The 23,133-nt window shown below is 40.7% G+C and overlaps 1 protein-coding gene across 15 annotated transcripts in view; it reads left to right on the forward strand.

Annotated features, from left to right (window-relative positions):
* Positions 1-10,428: 10,428 nt before the first annotated feature.
* Positions 10,429-23,133, forward strand: part of LOC124131692 (myosin heavy chain, striated muscle-like) — a 41,579-nt gene continuing 28,874 nt past the window's right edge. For 6 of the 15 annotated variants that reach the window (XM_046495225.2, XM_046495226.2, XM_046495232.2 and 3 more), the window contains exons 1-10: positions 10,429-10,769; positions 11,093-11,236; positions 13,263-13,419; positions 14,123-14,150; positions 16,003-16,123; positions 18,746-18,841; positions 21,293-21,356; positions 21,723-21,821; positions 22,351-22,454; positions 22,861-22,993. In XM_046495225.2, the coding sequence (XP_046351181.1) occupies positions 10,575-10,769; positions 11,093-11,236; positions 13,263-13,419; positions 14,123-14,150; positions 16,003-16,123; positions 18,746-18,841; positions 21,293-21,356; positions 21,723-21,821; positions 22,351-22,454; positions 22,861-22,993 (1,141 nt within the window). In that variant the 5' untranslated portion in view covers positions 10,429-10,574. Of the gene's footprint in view, positions 10,770-11,092; positions 11,237-13,262; positions 13,420-14,122; positions 14,151-15,135; positions 15,257-16,002; positions 16,124-17,353; positions 17,447-17,793; positions 17,887-18,745; positions 18,842-19,716; positions 19,813-21,292; positions 21,357-21,722; positions 21,822-22,350; positions 22,455-22,860; positions 22,994-23,133 lie in introns of all 15 variants that reach the window. The other 9 variants (XM_046495146.2, XM_046495254.2, XM_046495206.2 and 6 more) reach the window with 5 other exon arrangements.

A 23,133-nucleotide genomic window follows, 5' to 3' on the forward strand; every position in this document is an offset into this window, starting at 1 on the left:
AGACATCCTAACACACCATACACAAGAATAGGTTACACATGGAGTCTCAGACACCTAAACACACCATACACACAGGTAGGTTACACATGGAGTCTCAGACATCTGAACACACCATACACACAGGTAGGCTACACAAGGAGTCTCAGACATCTGAACACACCATACACAAGAATAGGTTACACATGGAGTCTCAGACATCTTAACATACCATACACACAGGTAGGTTGCACATGGAGTCTCAGACATCTTAACATACCATACACACAGGTAGGTTGCACATGGAGTCTCAGACATCTGAACAACCAATACACACAGGTAGGTTACACATGGAGTCTCAGACATCTTAACATACCATACACACAGGTAGGTTGCACATGGAGTCTCAGACATCTGAACAACCAATACACACAGGTAGGCTACATATGGTGTATCAGACATCTGAACAATCCATACACACAGGTCGGTTACACATGGGGTCTCAGACATCTGAACACACCATACACAGAGATAGGTTACATTTGGAGTCTCAGACATCTGAACACACCATACACACAGGTAGGTTGCACATGGAGTCTCAGACATCTGAACACACCATACACAGAGATAGGTTACACATGGAGTATCAGACATCTGAACAACCCATACACACAGGTAGGCTACATATGGAGTCTCAGACATCTGAACACACCATACACACAGGTAGGTTGCACATGGAGTATCAGACATCTGAACACACCATACACACAGGTAGGCTTCATATGGAGTTTCAGACATCTGAACACACCATACACACAGGTAGGTTACACATGGAGTATCAGACATCTGAACAACCCATACACACAGGTAGGCTACATATGGTGTATCAGACATCTGAACAATCCATACACACAGGTCGGTTACACATGGGGTCTCAGACATCTGAACACACCATACACAGAGATAGGTTACATTTGGAGTCTCAGACATCTGAACACACCATACACACAGGTAGGTTGCACATGGAGTCTCAGACATCTGAACACACCATACACAGAGATAGGTTACACATGGAGTATCAGACATCTGAACAACCCATACACACAGGTAGGCTACATATGGAGTCTCAGACATCTGAACACACCATACACACAGGTAGGTTACACATGGAGTCTCAGACATCTGAACACACCATACACAGAGATAGGTTACACATGGATTATCAGACATCTGAACAACCCATACACACAGGTAGGCTACATATGGAGTCTCAGACATCTGAACACACCATACACACAGGTAGGTTGCACATGGAGTTTCAGACATCTGAACACACCATACACACAGGTAGGTTAAACATGGGGTCTCAGACATCTGAACAACCCATACACACAGATAGGTTACACATGGGGTCTAACATATCTGAACACACCATACACACAGGTAGGCTACATATGGAGTCTCAGACATCTGAACACACTATACACACAGGTAGGTTACACATGGGGTCACAGACATCTGAACAACCCATACACACAGGTAGGCTACATATGGAGTATCAGACATCTGAACAACCCATACACACAGATAGGTTACACATGGGGTCTCAGACATCTGAACACACCATACACACAGGTAGGTTACACATGGAGTCTCAGACATCTGAAGAACCCATACACAAAAATAGGTTACACATGGGGTCTCAGACATCTGAACACACCATACACACAGGTAGGTTACACATGGAGTCTCAGACATCTGAACAACCCATACACACAGATAGGTTACACATGGGGTCTCAGGCATCTGAACAACCCATACACACAGGTAGGTTACATATGGAGTCTCAGACATCTGAACACACCATACACACAGGTAGGTTACACATGGAGTCTCAGACATCTGAACAACCCATACACACAGATAGGTTTACACACCCAATTTAACATAATGACATTTACTTCCCAGTTGTGTGTTGGCGTATCGGGATCGAGGCAGATAGCAACTGGCTTGCACAGCTTCAAGCAACACATAACAGGTGTGTAAGATCAGCGGATATTTCTCAGATTCTCTGGAGGTCCATCTTGCCGACCGCATCACCCAACAGCGTCGCTCTAACAGGCTGTATATAGGCCCTACTCGCATTACACTGTCTGGAAACATCGCCATCCCTTCAACCGGGCCTTTTTTACCGTTTGAGTAAAATTACCCTTTGATATAAGGAATTTAAAAACACCTTTGAATAGATAGGCATGTCTCTACAAATAACGCTATTTCAGATGAGCCAACTACAAAGTAACCAAGGTTATGTTAACACGTGTTAGAATGTTCAGTGAATGGATGGGGGTAGAATTAGACAAGTCCACCTGTGTGAATGAAATAAAAGAAAGTAAATATTTTGTATTTAAATTAAGTGCGACCGCCGCCGTGGTCTAGTGGTAGTGCGTCCGCCCGGAGAGCGGAAAGTTCTGGGTTCGATCCCCGGCCGAGTCATACCAAAAGACATTACTTGTTGTTACCCTGCCTGGCAACAATGATTGGACGGCTCGGAGTCAGTGTACTGTGTCTGGGTGGGGTATTCATGTTAAACTACGACATGGTATCTTAGTGTGCTAGCACTATAAAGAGGCACACACACACACACACACACACACACACACACACACACACACACACACACACACACACACACACACACACACACACGCACGCACGCACGCACGCACGCACGCACGCACGCACACACGCACGCACGCACGCACGCACGCACGCACGCACACACACACACACGCACGCGCGCGTGCATGCCCGTCGCTATGCAATAATCTTGGAAGCGACGTAAAACCCAATTTTACCTTCACCACCTAAATGACGTGCTTTAGAATAACCAGTAAGCGTGTGGCTATGAGCAGTGATGTCCTTCAATAGGGCTACACATATTTAGTGTGTATGTTGTTTGTGTTGTCATGGCCTCCTTGAACCCCCCCCCCCCCCGTCACGTACAGGAAATGGCTAAAACAAAACGTGCTACTTCCTAGGATTCTGTCATATTGTCACGTATAAGGCATGGCTAAAACAAAACGTGCTACTTCCTAGGATTCTGTCATATTGTCACGTACAGGAAATGGCTAAAACATAACGTGCTTCTTCCTATGGGTTCTGTCATATTGTCACGTATAAGGCATGGCTAAAACAAAACGTGTTACTTCATGGGATTCGGTGATATTGGCTGCATCTTTGTAATGTAGAGGTTATCACGCGTTTGCGTGGTAAATATCCTGTATTAAGAATAAATATTGCATTTAATACGTGTTCCTTATACAGGATATTTACCATCCCAATTTACTATGGTACCATTTACCATCCCAAAACACACTAACGTGATAACCTCATTATCATATACCAGTAATGTTATTCTTATATCCCATAGTTTCTCTCTCACAAACGGTGCCTAAACATTGCAAGCTTTCCTGGAATGTGCACATTAATATATTACGTCACAAACTCAGTGATTAGACAGTGACAACAGGTACTATTGTCCAAACTAAGACAGACAGTGACCATATTGGCAAAAAGTAAAATAATTTAAAGCTAATGTATTTAAATCGTCTTTCGTTGCAAACCATAGGTCAGGCGGGAAGAATAATTGCCCTTATGAAAGGAACGCTACTCTAGACTATGAGACGTGTCGAGTCTGCCTTATATTACATTGTCATAATGTTAGTAAATGCAGTCATATGTCCCGCCCAGCGACAAAATAAAACAAGATACAATTTCGGACTTGTTTTGGACAAACACAGCTATTGTAAAGTCAGGAAAAGGCCCCAAGACGCAGAGGTCTACAAGCACCTGTATGGCAAACCCGAAGCTGTTACGTCTTCCATCTTCACTAAATTGCTTCGCAGTTTATATCTCCAATGTTGCTACACTTGTGACAGGCCCTAGCTACGCCCCATTTAGACGCTGATTTTCGGTGTTTTAGACTATTATTTTGTAAATGATAACAATTATCGCAGTAATTTGTCTGGATACCCAATGGTAAATTCTGACCCCGTAGTCGATAAACAAAGGGCGACTCCGTTGTAGTACCTACCTGACCTATTATATTTGCATATGTATCCTTAAATGACCCCAAAGCCAAAGCATGCCATTTTTATCCGCTGGACTTATCCTGGCGAGAAATCTAACCATTGTAAGATAATATATGATACTGGCTCCATCGTTGCTTCAGGTTGGGTGACATTATATGACTTTGGTACCTTCGGCATGTTCGGTATAATTGTAATATACTGACTCTTTGTTCACACCTGGGTCATACCCTGAACATTGACTCCCCCTTTCAGCTTGTGTAACACTATGTGATATTGGCTTCTGGTAGATGGTATACCAATGGGCAATATCACAGTGTCACACAAGCTGAGAGAGGGAGCTAATTAGGCTTGAATACAACTGTAATATATTGACCCTTTGTACCCACCCACCTGGGTCATACCTTGAACATTAGCTCCCTCTTTCAACTTATGTAAAACTATGTGATATTGGCTCCTAGTATAACCTTGTGTAAAACTATGTGATATTGGCTCCTAGTATGCCCTAGTGTAAAACTATGTGATATTGGCTCCTTGTGTGCCCTTATGTAAAACTATGTGATATTGGCTCCTAGTATAACCTTGTGTAAAACTATGTGATATTGGCTCCTAGTATGCCCTAGTGTAAAACTATGTGATATTGGCTCCTAGTATAACCTTGTGTAAAACTATGTGATGTTGGCTCCTAGTATGCCCTTATGTAAAGACTATGTGATATTGGCTTCTTGTGTACCCTAGTGTAAAACTATGTGATATTGGATCTTAGTATGCCCTAGTGTAAAACTATGTGATATTGGCTCCTCGTGTGCCCTTGTGTAAAACTATGTGATATTCGCTCCAAGTATACCCGTGTGTAAAATTATGTAATATTGGCTCCTAGTATATCCTTGTGTAAAACTATGTGATATTGGCTCCCTGTATGCCCTAGTGTAAAACTATGTGATATTGGATACTAGTATGCCCTTGTGTAAAACTATGTGATATTCGCTCCAAGTATACCCGTGTGTAAAATTATGTAATATTGGCTCCTAGTATATCCTTGTGTAAAACTATGTGATATTGGCTCCCTGTATGCCCTAGTGTAAAACTATGTGATATTGGATACTAGTATGCCCTTGTGTAAAACTATGTGATATTCGCTCCAAGTATACCCGTGTGTAAAATCATGTAATATTGGCTCCTAGTGTACCCTAGTGTAAAACTATGTGATATTCGCTCCAAGTATACCCGTGTGTAAAATTATGTAATATTGGCTCCTAGTATATCCTTGTGTAAAACTATGTGATATTGGCTCCCTGTATGCCCAAGTGTAAAACTATGTGATATTGGCTACGAGTATGCCCTTGTGTAAAACCATGTGATGTTGGCTCCTAGTATACCCTTGTGTAAAACTATATGAAATTGGCTCCCTGTATGCCCTCGTGCAAAACCACGTTATATTGGATACTAGTATGCCCTTGTGTAAAACCATGTGATATTGGCTCCTGGTATACCCTTGTGTAAAACCATGTGATATTGGCTCCTTGTGCGCCATTGTGTAAAATTATGTTTTATTGGCTCCTAGTGTACCCTTGTGGAAAACCGTGTGATATTGGCTCCTAGTATACCCTTGTGTAAAACTATGTTATTTTGGCTCCTAGTTTGCCTATGTGTAAAACTTTATCAAGAAAGTGATGGATCGTGCTAAACAACATAGGTATATATGTTATTAACATCAATGTTTATACAGTAAATTGATAGATGGACACAGAGTATATATACCTATGTTGCTTAGCACTACCCATCACTTGCTTGATAAAAGTGTTAGGATCTACACCGAAACGTCGCACTAATTGTAATAAAGAAGTTGTTCATCCATAGAACTCGTCTTACTTTATGTGATATTGGTTCCTAGTATGCCCTTGTGTAAAACTATGTGATATTGGCTCCTAGTAAACCATTGTTTAAAACTATGTGATATTGGCTCCTTGTATACCCTTGTGTAAAACTATGTGATTTTGGCTCCTAGTATAACCTTGTGTAAAACAATGTTATACTGGCTCCTAGTATACCCTTGTGTAAAACTATGTGATTTTGGCTCCTAGTATGCCCTTATGTAAAACTATGTGATATTGGCTCCCTGTATGCCCTTTATGTAAAATCATGTATCATTGGCTCCTAGTATACCCTTGTGTAAAACCATGTAATACTGGCTCCTAGTATACCCTTGTGTAAAATTATGTTACATTGGCTCCTAGTGTACCCTTGTGCAAAACTATGTGATATTTGCTCCTAGTATGCCCTTGTGTAAAACTATGTGATTTTGGCTCCTTGTGTGCCCTTGTATAAAACTATTGGATAATGGCTCCTTGTATGCCCTCGTGTAAAGTTATGTTATATTGGCACTAGTATACCCTCCTGTAAAACGATGCAATATTGGCTCCTGGTATACCCTTGTGTAAAACTATGTGATTTTGGCTCCTAGTATGCCCTTATGTAAAACAATGTGATATTGGCTCCCTGTGTGCCCTTTGAGTAAAAAAATGTATCATTGGCTCCTGGTATACCCTTGTGTAAAACCATGTGATATTGGCTCCTAGTATGCCCTTGTGTAAAACTATGTGATATTGGCTGCTTGTGTGCCCTTGTGTAAAACTATGTGATATTGGCTCCTTGTGTGCCCTTGTGTAAAATTATGTTACATTGGCTATTTGTGTGCCCTTGTGTAAAAGTATGTTATTTTGGCTCCTAGTGTACCCTTGAGTAAAACTATGTGATATTGGCTCCTTGTAAGCTTCTTGTGTAAAACTATATATGTAATATGTAATATGTTTGTGTAAAACTGTGTCAAGGTGCTTGTACACGTTCTAGCCAGTACAAGTCACATACTGTCTGCGTCAAGGTTCATGTGCACTTTCTAGCCAGTACAAGTCACATACTGTCTGCGTCAAGGTGCGAGTACACGTTCTAGCCAGTACAAGTCATGCTGTCTGCGTCAAGGTACGTGTGCACGTTCTAGCCAGTACAAGACACATACTGTCTGCGTCAAGGTATGTGTGCACGTTCTAGCCAGTACAAGTCACATACTGTCTGCGTCAAGGTATGTGTGCACGTTCTAGCCAGTACAAGTCACATACTGTCTGCGTTAAGCTGCGAGTACACGTTCTAGCCAGTACAAGTCATGCTGTCTGCGTCAAGGTACGTGTGCACGTTCTAGCCAGTACAAGACACATACTGTCTGCGTCAAGGTATGTGTGCACGTTCTAGCCAGTACAAGTCACATACTGTCTGCGTCAAGGTATGTGTGCACGTTCTAGCCAGTACAAGTCATGCTGTCTGCGTCAAGGTATGTGTGCACGTTCTAGCCAGTACAAGTCATGCTGTCTGCGTCAAGGTGCTCTTGAGGGAATCATCCTCAGCCTCGTGGTACTACACAACCCTAGGAAACTTATACATCTAGATAACTTGCGGAAAGCATCAGTCCGCCGTGATTTCTTTACCGCCCACGTGCTATTCAGGTGGAATAAAATATTATTTTCTAAATGTTTAAAGAACAATTAGCGATTGTGAGGAGCATATCGGATTCTGAAGGAGAGGCGTATGTCTGTAGACGGCTTAGGTAAACAAGCTCCGAAAATAATCTCAAGTAGTTCAATTTCTCAGTAGCAAAATATTTAACTAAAACTCCGAATTCCTTAACGATATTCAACACCATGACACAATCCATCATTTTATATAAAAGTATAAAACGAAATAATAAAGAAAATCATATATTTACAGCCATATGGAAGAAGTGTCAAGGTGATGAGTGGGTGTAAGACTGCCTGATCATGAAAAGGGCATTTAACAACTGTTCTGAGAATATATAGATAGCATAGGTTCCATATAAAGTTCCACCAACTCCATGCCAGTGTTGTATTTAGTTAGCCCATGACACGAGAGCGAACGCTCTATCCAGTCTGCACCGCCATATAAGGGCACAGGCTACCACGGTGCCATGTTGTGAGGTAGGCAAACTTTTGGGAGTTATCTCCGATCCAGCAGTATACCGAGATACTGGATCCCTGCCTATAAGATACATACACATCTCATCTCGACTCCAACCTCACGTTGCCATGGAAACCAGAACGTATTACCATTCACAAGCCGGCCTGCATCTCACAGGCTGCTGAGGCTGGTGATACTAAATCATGTGAAGGTGTGGATGAATTTACCAACGAAAAAACAACAGACGTGAAGACAGACTTACGAGCTACGGACACACTGTGTATTGTTTTAGCTTCTTGTTTAAATAATTGGCATAATGTTTTGCTGATGGAAAGTAACGTACACATGCTTAAATATATTTATCAGTTTCGGTTTAACTGGTGTCCACTGTATATTAACCAATGCTGATTGCCCAGAGATTATATTAATAGCTACGTCCACTGACTGGTATGCGTTTCTTATATGAAGCATGTTTAACTGACTAATCTAAAGCGACAAATGAGGATTTCAATTTCTATGTTTTAAATCGAATTTACATTAATGTTGAATAAAAGCAAAAGAACTATCAGTAAACGTGTTTACCCTTTAGGAGGTAGGGAGGTAATCTAAATTGACGCCTATTATGATTAATGCCGACAGACAATGTGGTAATTGGCCCAGTAATTGAATAATGGCCCCTGCCGGGTTATGCCTCACGCCCGAATGCCCAGCATCCCAGGGGGTCTGCAGTGCAGAGGTCGAGTGCTCACACACACACGCGCACACGCATCACCCCCGCTCTCTCGTCCTTATCGTTGGCGCAGCTTCTCCGCCTTGCCGAAGTGGGCAGTCATAGCAGCGCTAACACATGCCACGGATTCCCGGACTTTCCTTATACAGAAGCGGCTACGTATTAAGTTACATATTTTCTGATTGGTCGAGGAAAAGAAACTAACCAATCAGAAATGCGTTTGCATAATGTCACGTCTGAGAATCATAATGAGTGGTATAAATTGGATGGTCCCGTGTATCTCCACAGAACAGCTTTTGAACGTAAGTACACGGATTGTGATGTGTGTCTCTCTCTGTCCTATCAAACATTCATTCTTTTTTTGTTTTTGCTCTCACTATTATTACATCATCACCTTCATATCCACATTTAACAGCTTTGTTTCAAATTGTAAAAAAACTTTAAGAACTTTAATTTAAATCACAAACTTTTACTTTCTCGAATGACCCTTGACCTTCAAGTGCACTTAGAACTCCCAAAGCCTATCACCACCTACTGTAGTGTCACAAAGACGCGATTCCTATCAACGTCCTCTGTATCATAACACCCCTTGCACGAACGGCTTGATCCTAACATAACGTAAGTGGATTTTCATTTGTGTGTGTGGACCCACTGTACGAGATTTGGTGTGTGTTTCAAAACCCGGATGTGTTAAAATCCATATTGGGATCTCGGGATGCGCTATGGACCCTCTAGCATCAGCGGATGGATATACTCCTTATCCCATGGAGCGTCCGGATATCACTGGAACCTAGTGTGTGACCATTCCTAGGATTTTACTTCACATGGGATCAGTGACAACACGTCATGCATGGATGCTGACAGCCACTGTCAACATTTGTTAATAGTTAATAGGCTTGAGGATGCATATAACAAGTGTTCTTATAAATGAGCATGCTTTAATTTAATCCAATATATTATTAGTATATACTTATCATTTTTATTAGTTTCAAGTACATGTTTTTTTCTGCTTTGCATTTGGATAATGTATAGAAACAGAGTAAATGTGAGGGATTAAGATAGATAGGATTCACATATCTTATGCGCCTCTATCAATATTTAGGTGTTGCAATTATTGCAAAACGCCATACGAATATAAAAAGAGCATGTTAAACCTTACACTCTTGAAATAACATTCCTCTAACACTAGCTTGTATTGTAGATAACAATGTCCTTATTCGAAAGAGTCTTATATGAGTCATTAATAGGTTTCCATATCGCATGTTGAAGGATGTGTTTTGGCTTGGGTTGTTTAAACGCCTTACACTATAAGATGATATATACCTGCTGCTATTACTCACACCTGCATGCCATTTGAATGTGGTTTTAATCCAAAATATTGACCTGTTTACATGTCTATCACCGTTTCTTTACGTGTTGTTTACACAAGCAGTAGCATCGTCATTTATAATGTATAGTTTTAGAAATATTGGTTGTTGTTTTGCTGTTCTATTTCACAAATCTGACAGATATGGTCACTAATAATACAATCACTAAACGTTAAACCATTACATAAAATTACATGCTTGGTGTGTAATTCACCAGTCGCTGCTCGTCAATGACGTGCGGGAGTAAGAAGCAGTTATCGCCCTTCGAACCACATAACTTAACCTTGACCTTGTCCTTCAGCTGCCGGATCTTGAGCTGTTCTGCTCGTCTCCAGTAGGCTTACCGTGGTGAGGAGTTCTCATTTGTCAACGGCAGACACAAAACTTCGCACTTTCAGTGCTACCTTTCGGCAGAAGTAGGAACTTGTCGCCACCACATCTTCCAAGATGTCGTTCGATCCCCAAGATCCCGATATGTTGTACCTTGCGGTAGATCGCAAGAAGTTGATGAGAGAACAGACCCAGACCTTTGATGGTAAAAAGGCCTGCTGGATTCCTGACGAAAAGGAAGGGTTTTTGGCCTGTGAGATTGAAAGCACCAAAGGAGATGAAATCACCGTCAGGCAGAATAATAATAACGCGGTAAATATAATCTGATTGCATTTATGATACAATTTATGCTAGACAGTGGCTTATAACCTTACCTGATATTAACTACATCCCCTGTGTAAATACAGGACATATGACCGTCCATTTATTAGGAAACCAAGTGTAACATCATCTGAATTTGTTCTTGAAAAGTTCTTCCTATTTTATGCGATTTGTATAAAAGTATTGACACATCTTCGAGGAACTTTGTATGTCTGACATTAGGGATACATATGCTTCAGAGATACTGATATTTATTTGCTTTTAAGAAAACAAATGTGCATAGTTTGATGATTATGTGTTTTGTCCCTCAAAAGCAAAGAACCGTCAAGAAGGATGACATCATGCAGATGAATCCCCCCAAGTTCGAGAAGATTGACGACATGGCTAACTTGACCTACCTTAACGAGGCTGCCGTTTTGTACAACTTGAGAGCTAGATACACCGCTTCTCTGATCTACGTAAGTTATAACTCATGTCACTTGCGCAGACAGAACATTGCTTATGCTATGTAAATTCATAGCAAGTAAGGATAGGTTATATGGATGAACAACTTCTTTATAACAATTAGGAGTATCACTTGCGTGATAACACTGTTGGAACCTACACCGAAACGTCGCTCCTAATTGTCCTAAAGAAGTTGTTCATCCATATATCTTATCCTCACTGTGTACTCCAACTTCTAAATGCCTCTCAAAGAAGTTAAATCCATATGCTTTTGAAAATATTACCTCCCTCTGAAAAGGAACGTTTATGCTGTCACAAAAGAATGCCATAAACAGTTTGTGAATGACGATAATATTCAAACCAAAACTTTGAGGTGGTATTCAATTGAAAGACATTCTAACAGACTTAGGCAGTAATTCTAGTTCTGGTCCAAACCAAAATGCTTCTTGGTTAAAGGAAGTTTTAAACACGCAAGGATTTCTATTGTCTTACCACTGTGATGCTATTTCTCATCGCTTTGTGTCCAAGCATAATACTATCTGTCCTTTGTCACATTCATCGGAACATGCGCCTTTTTGCGCACAGCGATCCTTATGCTACTACTTAATTCATACTCTAAAATAGATTTATGATAGTCTTAGCCCTAAGGTCGCTCAGTGGAACCCTAGAACTCGCATTTCAAGGTACTTTAAATCAACCTTAGATCTATAAGAGCACTAGGGTTTTAGGGTTTTAGTGTTGTCGGCTGTAGGTAGTGGCCTTTAATCATACTAATCAGTTGGATCCAACTATTGACTGAACGTGGTGTTAGTACTGACACGAAAATAGTTCTTGAAAAATCTAGTGGATTCATTGGAAACGTTAATGAAACGTTTCTTAATTATTTTTGAACAAATTTCACCATGGCTCCTGCTTAAAATAACTATGCATACACATTTTAAAATTTCAAAGAATGCTACATTCGTGCTTTTCTGGTATGAATACATGTACGGTTGTAAGTTTTCGATTCACGGACCGGCTCGAAAGGCTGGGCTGAAAGACGATATTCTGGGATGCTGCTGCAGATTAGCGGAGTGTGTGGTGCTATTTTTGGCGCCATCTTCCTACGACCTTCAAAGTCCTTGAAACCTTGGCAGCTTCACTTGCCCGGAATGTCCGAACGCATTTAGATTTGTAGAATATGACTCCCCATATTGCTGTAGCCAGTGTATCAGCGGAACAAGATAGATTATACTTTGATGTTTCACTTTTTCAACACCTATATTTACATTGCAGCCCCAAGTATTAAGTATTAGTGTTATGGTCTCTCGTTTGAAAGCAGTTCTTTGTATTTGTTTGTTTGATTGTTATTGTAATATGACACATGTTTCAATAAACACACATTATTCCTAGTACTTATGTGTATGAATGCAAATGTTACTATAAATTCTAAATAATCATTGGGATAAATATGACAGTGTGCTCGGAAAGAGATAATGATAGCACTTGCTGCCTAACTATAAATGAAAGTAAGTGAACTATAGATTACGCATTATAAATTACGCAATGTTTATGTTTCTTTTTTTATGAACGGATGAAAATAATATAAGCCTAATGATCTTGCTGCCTAACTGTAAATGAAAACAAGTGAACGGCTTTATATATCTACTATCGAAAATTACGCAATGTGTATGTTGCTTTTTTATGAACGGATGAAAATAAAATAAGCCTAATGATCTTGTAATATGTACTTGTAATGTGTCCTTGTAAGGTGTACTTATTATGCGGTGGGGTATTCGTACTTGAAAAGAAAAAAAAGTTCAAATAAAATATAACCGCCAAATGAATGCAAAACTCTAAACGTACTGATGACACCAGGTGCTCGCGAAACTATTAGGCATGTAATTCCCTTTCGCATCTGTGACTACGTCAATGGGTACCTACACAATGCCATCAAATCCACGCATGTTCCAAAAGACATTTGTAAGTGCAACATATGTTCCTGCTTAATGTCATTCAACCAGTGTTCTGTCTCTCTTATACGATGTTTATTTACTGCAGACCTACTCTGGCCTGTTCTGTGTCGCCATCAACCCCTACCGCCGACTTCCCATCTACACAACAAGCGTCATTGAGAAGTTTAGGGGCAAGCGTAGGGTGGAGATGCCTCCCCACTTGTTCTCCGTAGCTGACAACGCCTACCAGTACATGTTGCAAGGTATGGCACCATTATCTGTTTCCTCGTCATTGCAATAGGAATCTTAAAGGTATATATAATAGGATTTCTAAGGGTATGTAATCGGAATATTGCCCGTAGGCAATATTATCTAAGGTGTAGGCAACGGGAATTTTAAGGGTATGTATATAATGGCAATGTTGGGTGAAGGCAATTATTATCTTAGATGTAGGCAATTGTCTTAGATGTAGGCCATGGGAATATTAAGGGTATGCAATTATTACCCTAGATGTGGGCAGTGTGAATCTAAAGGATTGGAAATGTGAATTTAAAGTTGAGGTCAACGGGAATATTGGGTTTAGGTAATTATTATCTTAGGTGCAGGCAATAGGAATCTCCGGGGTATGCAATGGAATTCTTGGGTGTAGGCTATTATTATCCTAGATGTAGGCAATGTGAATCTTGAGGATATGAAATGTGAATCTAAAGGTTAATCAATGGGAATGGTGGATGTAGGCAATGGGAATTTTGGATGTAGGAAATAGGTACATTCGAGAAGGGAGCACCCTCTCGGCACGTACGGGGTAGAACCTCGGGGTACTTACGGGATTAAAACCCCAGGGTGCATGCCATCATATCCTCAAGATTCACATTGCCTACATCCAAAATTCCCATTTCCAGCATTCCCTTTGATTAACCTTGAGACAGACAAGTTCACCTACTAAATCTATGCGTTTGTTTACAGATCGCGAGAACCAGTCCATGCTGATCACGTGAGTACCCTCGAACACGACTTCACCTTATTCCTACCCTTCTTTTATTGTGACCCAATGTGTGAACTTTAACCAACAATGTATCCTTCCTAATCATTTTCCGCACATATCAGTTCAGTTTCAATGCATGATAAACTGTAAGAACACAAAGTACAGCAATAGTTTAACAAGCACGTTCCTACCTTACGAGAGTATCTAGTGATCTGGTCAAAGATTCACCTCCTCACGTGTGAACTTTAACACGTGTGTTTTTGAACTACTTTAAACCTCTTGTTAGATAGAAACCTTCTCCTGTGCACTGAATACATCCTCCTTCCGTAGTATTAGTATAACACCCAGCTCAAGGAAAGACATCGTAGGATCCTGTTGTGCTTCATCCTCGATTATCCAGTGTATTATATCTCCATTCTATTATGATAAATGCCATGGAACCATTCGCCACCATGTCTTGATTTTGAGTTCGGCTCGTATGACAGGACGGCTTAACATCCACGACTGAAACAAGCGTCGAAATCATCAGTTCTTGACTCGACTTTTGCCTGCCGTCTAAAATACAGCCGGAAGGCCTTGTAGCATCAGAACTTCCCTCACCGTCTTACCACTCGGGAAAAAGTCTTTTCCAGAAAAAGAAAACGTTCATTTATGACCGTCTTCAGATTCAACAAAATATATCGATGGCTCGCTCAGACGAGGTCGCTATTTTGAATGTATATCTATTGAGAACTCGTTCTGAAGATGCATTTTGTTTGGTTGTTGATTTCAAGGTCATGGACGAGGGAAATTATATGCTATGTTAGTAATAAGAGAGGTAAGATGGTGACATCACCTCGGAAACGAAGTAATGGTGGCGAATGGGGCTAAGGTATTCATCGTTATAGAATAGAGATTTAATATTTTGATATTTCAATAATCGAAGATGAAGTAACGACATCGTAGTTTCCTGTTGTGCTGTGTTTTATTTACATTTGATAATTCTTTTGGCTAGAGGCGAATCAGGAGCCGGAAAAACCGAAAGTACGAAGAAAGTGATAATGTATTTTGCTCGAGTGGCAGCTAATGTGTACCGCGAAGGTGGTAAAGTCACCAAGCAACAAGATGACCTCTATGTAAGTCTTTACGGTAAATTGCTACAAATGTTTATATGTTTTGTGTAATCCTGCATAACGGTACCGTTGACCTCAAGGAAGCAGAGAACCGAGAACTCTTTATCCAGTGAGAAGTGATACTTGGTTTAAGGATTCCTTTAAATAAATCGTTGCCAGGAATCGAAATAAAAGAAGATGATAAGAACCATAATTTTGTTTAATTGATATAAAATTGTTTGTCCAGTCAAAGACAGAAACAAATCAACCAGATAAAGATTTTTATTCAGTCAGATGAAGTCAGTGATTACTTCCCTTCCCATTTTGACCTATGTTGATCTTATATTATCAAACATAAGTAAAAGATAATGTTCTCAAGATAAGTTGTCAAATAATGTGTCAAATGGATACCTGAACCAAGAATCCTTTTCTGACATAAAGTATAAATTGGAATACCTGTGGTCTAACATCGGTGCCATTATATGGGATTATACTCATTAGCAACATGCTATCTGCATCTCCCAAACTCCATGAAAGGGGCATCTAGCACTGCAACGTTTTGGCCGCAAATGGTTGGAGGTTATTCCTGTTTTGGGTACATCAATTTACTATGGAGGAAGATGGAGGGAGATGCCGTTGGCATGTTGTTAGTGTATGCCATGCTGATTGTAACAAGTCAACAAGGCACATTTTGACTCTCTTAGGATCGAGAGTGGGATACGAAATTAGTGATATATATATACAGAAGATTGTGCTCCTGTTCTACACAGTGGCGAATCTGGAGCTGGTAAGACTGAGAACACCAAGAAGGTTATCCAATATTTGGCTATGGTTGCCGGAGGGACAAAGGATAAAGACAAGGATAAGGAAAAAGACGAATCAGACAAGAAGGTAGCAAAGGAAATCCCGTGTGCGCATGCTCCCGATGACGTCATAGAACTCCACCTCTTACTCTAACTATCTTCCAGCTACATCTAATATGTTTGGTTTCTTCAAGATTCTACTTTATACAGAAAGCTGTAAAAACGTACAACACTGACGGTTATATAAGTGAATGCTTGCTCTATCAAATTGTACCAGCATCTACCGTTGTTAATGAGTAATAAGTGATCTACAAGTCTATCAAGTAAAGATTGCATGGCGTGTGAGTTTCACACGCGACTTTTAGTTACCAGACTACAACACACCCTCTCCCTGTAGCACCTCACTCGAGTGGACTGCCGTAGCTATGTTTCTATAAGCACCAGTAACCGTGAAAATGTCATCAGTTAAATATTCACCACATAAACGCTGAACAAAGGTAATTCCTTTCCTTTGACAAGGAATTTTATACTTACGAATCACTGAACAATATCTCCTGTAGAGTAGAGTTGTGAAATTCTACATCATTTGGCTATCTTTTTTCACGACTTTGTTCAGCATTTTTAATTCTCTTATTTTCAGCAAGCTCAGTCAATGTATTTTGATACTGGAAATCAGTGGTGATGGTGATAGAATATAATATCAAAATGCGTTGACTGGTCTACAAAGTATCGATAATTGATGTTTTATCAAGTATAAGTTATGATCATTCGCAACTCCACTTTAAGCTTTGATTTCAATACCGTTCTTGTATACTTCATGCAAATGTATATTATATATGACATTCATGGTCTTATAAAATGTTTTTGTTCTATGCAATTTGTGAACACATGACATATATTACACAGTTCATACTTCTTCTTTTACCCTGCCCTTTCAATGATCCCCCAAACTTAACCCGTCCAATTAATAAAACACCCGAAACGTTCTTACCTACCTCTATGGCCCATTACCAAAATACAACCCCAAACACAACCAACCCCAATACCCGTCCAAATCTCTACCCCTATATAAAAAAAACCCACCCTATCCCCACCTCCAAAAACAAAACCCCAACCCTAACACACCCCCCCCCCCCCCCCCCCAAAAAAAAAAACCCCTAAAAAAACAATACCCGACTTAACTTCTACCCCCCTATACCAACAAAACAAAATACCCAAACAAAACCAACTACCCGCCCTGTACCTTAATCCCATGATTCCAACATAACCTAATCTCACATATGACCTGCCCGTTCCAAAACAATCTCCCCCAAAATAGGGTACCCTCGAGGATCAGATCGTGCAGGCTAATCCCGTTCTTGAAGCCTACGGTAACGCCAAGACAACCCGTAACAACAACTCCTCCAGATTCGTAAGTAAAAAGTGAGACCAGCCAACTCATGGTCCACTCAGGTAACCCCCAACTGAACCCCCCCCTTGAGTCATTTCTCCAGTTCTAACACACTTCACCCTAAACTGATGTTTTCCCCTCAGCCCATACTGAACCACACCCTGCCCTGTTGGCCCTTAAAATGTCAGCCCCTACTCCCCAGAACCAGAATGTCCTTCGCCAACCTACGGTACATATTGCCTCTAACATTTAGCGAATCTCCATGATACCATCAACCACCCCTTTCACCTCAATGAATAGTTCATTACTTATTTTTTCCACCCTTCCTTTTTTTTACCCTTCCGTTGTCGTATTGTGTCGGGTGTCAGGGATCACTGGAGGACCAAATTATCCAGGCCAACCCAGTACTCGAGGCGTACGGTAACGCCAAGACCACCCGTAATAACAACTCCTCCCGATTCGTGAGTACCTTACCCCCTCTAGTTGGAAGTCCGGAGAGGTCTTCGTGATGTGTGTTTTACCCTTTCTCAGAAGAACCCCCTCAACTATCTCCTAATGAAGGAATCGTAGCATTAGAACCTTAACCTATGATGACAGTGTCATCACAACCCCACCAATTAAAACTCTGAAACTCAAACCTCCTCCTTCTTCACGTGTACTAATGGTTTAGTAGTTCTGTTGATGTACGTTCGAAGGCAGCCTAATAGTAGAACCTCTCACCTAGGATGAAAGTGCCATCACAACCTCTCCAGTTGAAACTGTCACACTCCACCCTTCCCCTTCTCTTTCCAACTGTTTCTGATTTTGCTGTGCCGTGTCTGTACGTTCGAAGGAATCTTTGAAATAACACCTCTCACCCAGGAAGAAAGTACCATAACAACCCAATGAATTTCTAACTCCGCCACCTTCATATTCCAACGAACTAATGATTCTTGAGTGCTGTTCAAGAAGAAATAGTTGTGTGACTACTCTTTTACAAATTACTCACCAAAGGCCAGACAACCCCCACACACCTCTCACCTTCCAAATGTACTAATGCATATTGAACACCTCCCTGAACGAATCACCAAAATACCCTAGAACTATATCCTCTAACCTCTGGTAAAAGGCCTCCACAACCCTCTAGTAAACCCAAACAACCTCGCACACCCAGCTCTCGATCAGCTCTTGGATTGTCTAATCAAATAGATTCGGACAATCACAAGGGCTCTCTGGTCTTCTTCCTTTCCCGTCTGAGTCCTTCTTTCCATCAGCTCCTTCTAAGGTCGTTACTCCTGGCGCCTTATTTACCACCTTACCTTTTCCCGCATGTACCTGAAGATTGGATCACTCGAGGATCAAATTATTCAGGCCAACCCGGTCTTGGAAGCGTACGGTAATGCAAAGACCACCCGTAATAACAACTCCTCCCGATTCGTGAGTACCCAGTACATATTCCCATGCTCGGCATCTCACGGAGCACATATAACATAGATAGCCTAATAACGTAGTGGCCCTAGATGACCTCCAAAACATAGGACCCACGAACCTCGTGGATACCCATGTGCCTTGCCATGGAGCCCTGGTTTTAAGGTCTATTGTTTGAATATAGGTCAGTAGTTACCTGTGTCCTTTGTCGACTAACAACCTGTTTGAATGCACCCCTAAACATGTGTGCAGTCGGTACGGACGGACTCTTTCCCCTGATCCTTTGATCAGTATCTACACAATAACCGGTCGTTCAACTCAACATGGCGTGCAAAGTAATCTTTCCTTTTCCCGACCTTCACATTGCGTTTGATCTTTCTTTCTGTCTAAATCTGTGTTCTGATTCTTCCTTTTCCCTTTCTTACCGTGTCTTTTTTTCATGACCACCAAGTCAAACATTCCGAGTTATGTCCCTTTGATTGTGCGCGTGCCCTTCACCTTCTTTCCCAACAATCATATACCACATCGTCAGTGTTTCAGATTTATTTAAATCTGTATTGATCAAGTGTCACATTATGACGAGCCTCGTTTCAGAAATATAGTCACGAGGGACCATATTACTAAATAAAATGAAGGGTTATAGATTTGAAGGGGTGAGTGACCCGGTGTCCCTATAAATCTGAAGCACTGCACCAGACACCATAATTTCATCTGACAAACCTCATGTGAAGTAGTCTTGTGTTTTTCCTCACAACCGCACACCAACCACCTTGTCGAGGTAGATACTGATACTAACATCAGATGCCTTTTGGGTATGTAGACAGTATGCACAGAACACTAATCCTTCATCTTGCCTCCTTCCCGTGTGTGCTTGGCGCCGACAGGTTGGCAACCTTGAGGACCAAATCATCGAAGCTAACCCAGTTTTGGAAGCTTTTGGTAATGCCAAGACGGTTCGAAATAACAACTCCTCTAGATTTGTAAGTATCATCGGAATAGTATGATAAACCATGACACATAGGAAGCATTCAGTTTCAGATCTTTGAACCTTTTTGGACTAAGGCGTTCTGATTGTTTGCTGGGGGTGGTTGTTCCCTCGCTGTCTCAGAGTGTTAAGTGTTTGTTAACTTCTGCATCAAAAGTCAAAACTATTACAAAAATATAAACTTTTCCTATTGTCGTCTCCGGTATGAGGCGCCGAACGTTCGGATATACGAAGTTATTTGTCGAACGTCTTCCGTTAATATAAATAGGCCCTATTGGGTGTGATGCAAAATTCCAAAAACATTTTAGTTGTTCATTTTAAACGTTTAAAACACTTTTCTTGAGGCTTGATGTATTACACTTTGTAACCCTTCTGCAGGACATAATTGTGTCAGATCTCTCGACTTGAAGTGGTAGTGTGTTAAACCATACTGTGTTATGGTGGCGCTAAGCACTTCATGTTGCCCAGCACGGCTGTTCGCAAGGAATGAAGATCACTTCCCGTGTTATAAGAACCGCTCAAAGTGACCCTTGTGTCTAGATGTCAAGGGTGTACATACGAACACGTATGCGCGTTACCACTTGCGATCGAGATAGATAGTTTCATTGTAAGCGAATTTTCGTGTGTCTTTTTCAAAACCGGCTCCTTTGTGAACAACCTGCATGTTGTGCCTAAACAATCCCCTCCTAACCATTGATATCAACGTCCCAACCTTGATCATTGATCATTATTATCGTGACGCCATGGTCGTGCAGGTAAGTACGCTGTAGCGTAGCGTCCCCTTGGGGTAGACTGGTTCCCAGTGCCCCAAGTTTGTCGTTTGAGACGACTACTGAGATTCAGATGGTCAAAGCGTGTGACCTTGGTGATTGCATGGCACCGTGCCCTGGCGGCGTGAATCGCTGCTCGTGCTATTAACCGATGGTTTGCGTGGCCCAGAATCTTCTACGTCCAGGCTGCGGTGATAGAGCTGGAATATTGCTTACAGCGGCTTCTTACTCACTGAATAGACTAACATTAAGTCTATGAAATCTTATATTACACAATACTCCTCTCAACTCTAAAATTAAACAAATAATTTTCACGATGCTGATTTCATGCTGGCTAGACTGGCTTTAGTATACATATCTAGATTGTGTTTTTCATAAAATAAATATATTCCACAGTCGTGGTGCAGGACTACTCACTGAAGTGAACCATCCCATTCAGAATTGCTCCATAGTTGAATAACATTGATTTATTATACAAAATTATCAGGTATACGAATGGCAATCACATTTTCGTACGTAGCAATTTTCAATGCTATAAGTAAATTTAAATATTCAGGACAATTTCATTGATATAAATTTCAAAACGTAAATGAATGGTGAAATGTTCAATATAATAATAAATATGCATTTTATGGGGATAATTTAACTTACCTTATTGTTATGCTTTATCAGTTGGATATGTGAATATTTTTTCTACATTTCAAGGGTAAGTTCATCCGTATCCATTTCGGTACCCAAGGAAAGATTGCCGGTGCTGATATTGAAACATGTAAGTTGAGATTAAGTTTGATGATCGAAATTTCAGTTTTTTGGGTGAACGTGGTTTCTTTTCACCGCCTTAAACGCGAAATGTACTGGTATCAATATATGTTTAGAATAAAAATACCATTACAAATTCGAAATATGTTAGTAAACTGTTGACGAGTGAATAGGTATAATCTTAAAACAGAAATAAAAAAACACGAAAAACAGTTTACGATTACTTTGAAGGGCTCTTCACAAACTCATTATCAGGTTACACCCATACAATGATAAAATTTTATAGATATGACAATGGTGTATTTTAATTAATCCTTTGAGTACAACTGTATATATTCCCTGTGGCCTTGAATCTATTTTTATGTTAATTGAACAGACCTACTGGAGAAATCTCGTGTCACCTTTCAACAGCCCGCTGAGAGGAACTACCACATCTTCTACCAGCTCCTGTCTGATGGCGTCCCCAAGCTCGCCGGTAACTAGGAGAAATAATAAATTGAATAAAAAATATTTTTTTTAAAAACTATGAGAAATACATTGCTGGGAATGACTCAAATGTCATCACCCTTCGCAGTATAGTTTGTAACAACAGTCACACTGTATTGATTTTTCTCATTGTAAAGCCAGCCTTTTTTATTCCTTATATTACGTTTCAAAACACTGAGGAATTTTATAACTAAAAGAAAGATAACATGGTAAGTTTATTCTTGTCTTGAATTGTCCATTATGCATGTGTGTAAACCCGTGTAATTGTCTTCATGCCGATTTGATTCAGAGAAGTGTTACCGGTTCCCTGTTTGCATAAAACAGCTGAAAAATAGAGAAGTCAAAGACAAAATATAAAAGAAATACTGAATTCTCGAATTTGATGATAGATGGATTCGTAAAAGATGTAATACATTTTCTATGTAAGGTATCAGTATATTTCAGTGCCGAGAGAATATTGGTCTTCGTTGTTTTAGTAATGAAATCATGCAATCGACACCATCACCATATGATTTCAGAAAAGCTGTTGACGTCCTGCGACCCCGCCCTGTTCTACTTCATCAACCAGGGCGCCCTCACCGTCGACGGCATTGACGACGTTGAGGAAATGAAAATGACAGACGTAAGTATTCAAATAAGAAAAACATAAACGTACATAAAATAGATTTCGCAATAATATTATATTGATTAAGGACGACTTATAATAGTTGATGGGGTAGCCGCATATTCTTGGGCGGGGGCATGGATAGTTTGTGGTCAAAGACGCCGCGAATTGCTGTTTGTCAGCATTCACGCCATGCGCGTTGGTTTTATTAAGTCGTAAACGTATACGACCCGTGTAACGTGGAATAGTCTCCCTTATTACGCTGGACGGCTGTGATGTAGCTGAACACCAAATGCAAGCCCTCCATCGTCGGCCGTTGGGAAAGTCTGCGAACTTGTGGACACTATGATTGACAAAATAGACTGATGTGACTGACGCGTCAAATATTGTCTATATAAACCTTGAGGGCCATGTATCTGTGTAGGTCGCCTTCGATGTGTTGGGCTTCACGCTTGAAGAGAAGACCAGTATGTACAAGGGTACGGGAGCCATCATGCACTTCGGCGAGATGAAGTTCAAGCAGAGAGGCGAGCAGGCCGAGGCTGATGGAACTGCTGGTGAGTGTCCAGAGCAAAAGTCGGGATTCTTGAGAAAACTCTCCATTGCCATATCTAATTATTGAAAAAGCAGTAAAGTAAAGTATTCTTCACGGTGACGTGACATTAACGAGTTATTTACAGCAATGCAAAGTGACCTG

Source organism: Haliotis rufescens, unplaced genomic scaffold (assembly GCF_023055435.1).
Source record: "Haliotis rufescens isolate VD_foot unplaced genomic scaffold, xgHalRufe1.0.p SCAF_20, whole genome shotgun sequence".
Lineage (NCBI taxonomy): Eukaryota > Metazoa > Mollusca > Gastropoda > Lepetellida > Haliotidae > Haliotis > Haliotis rufescens.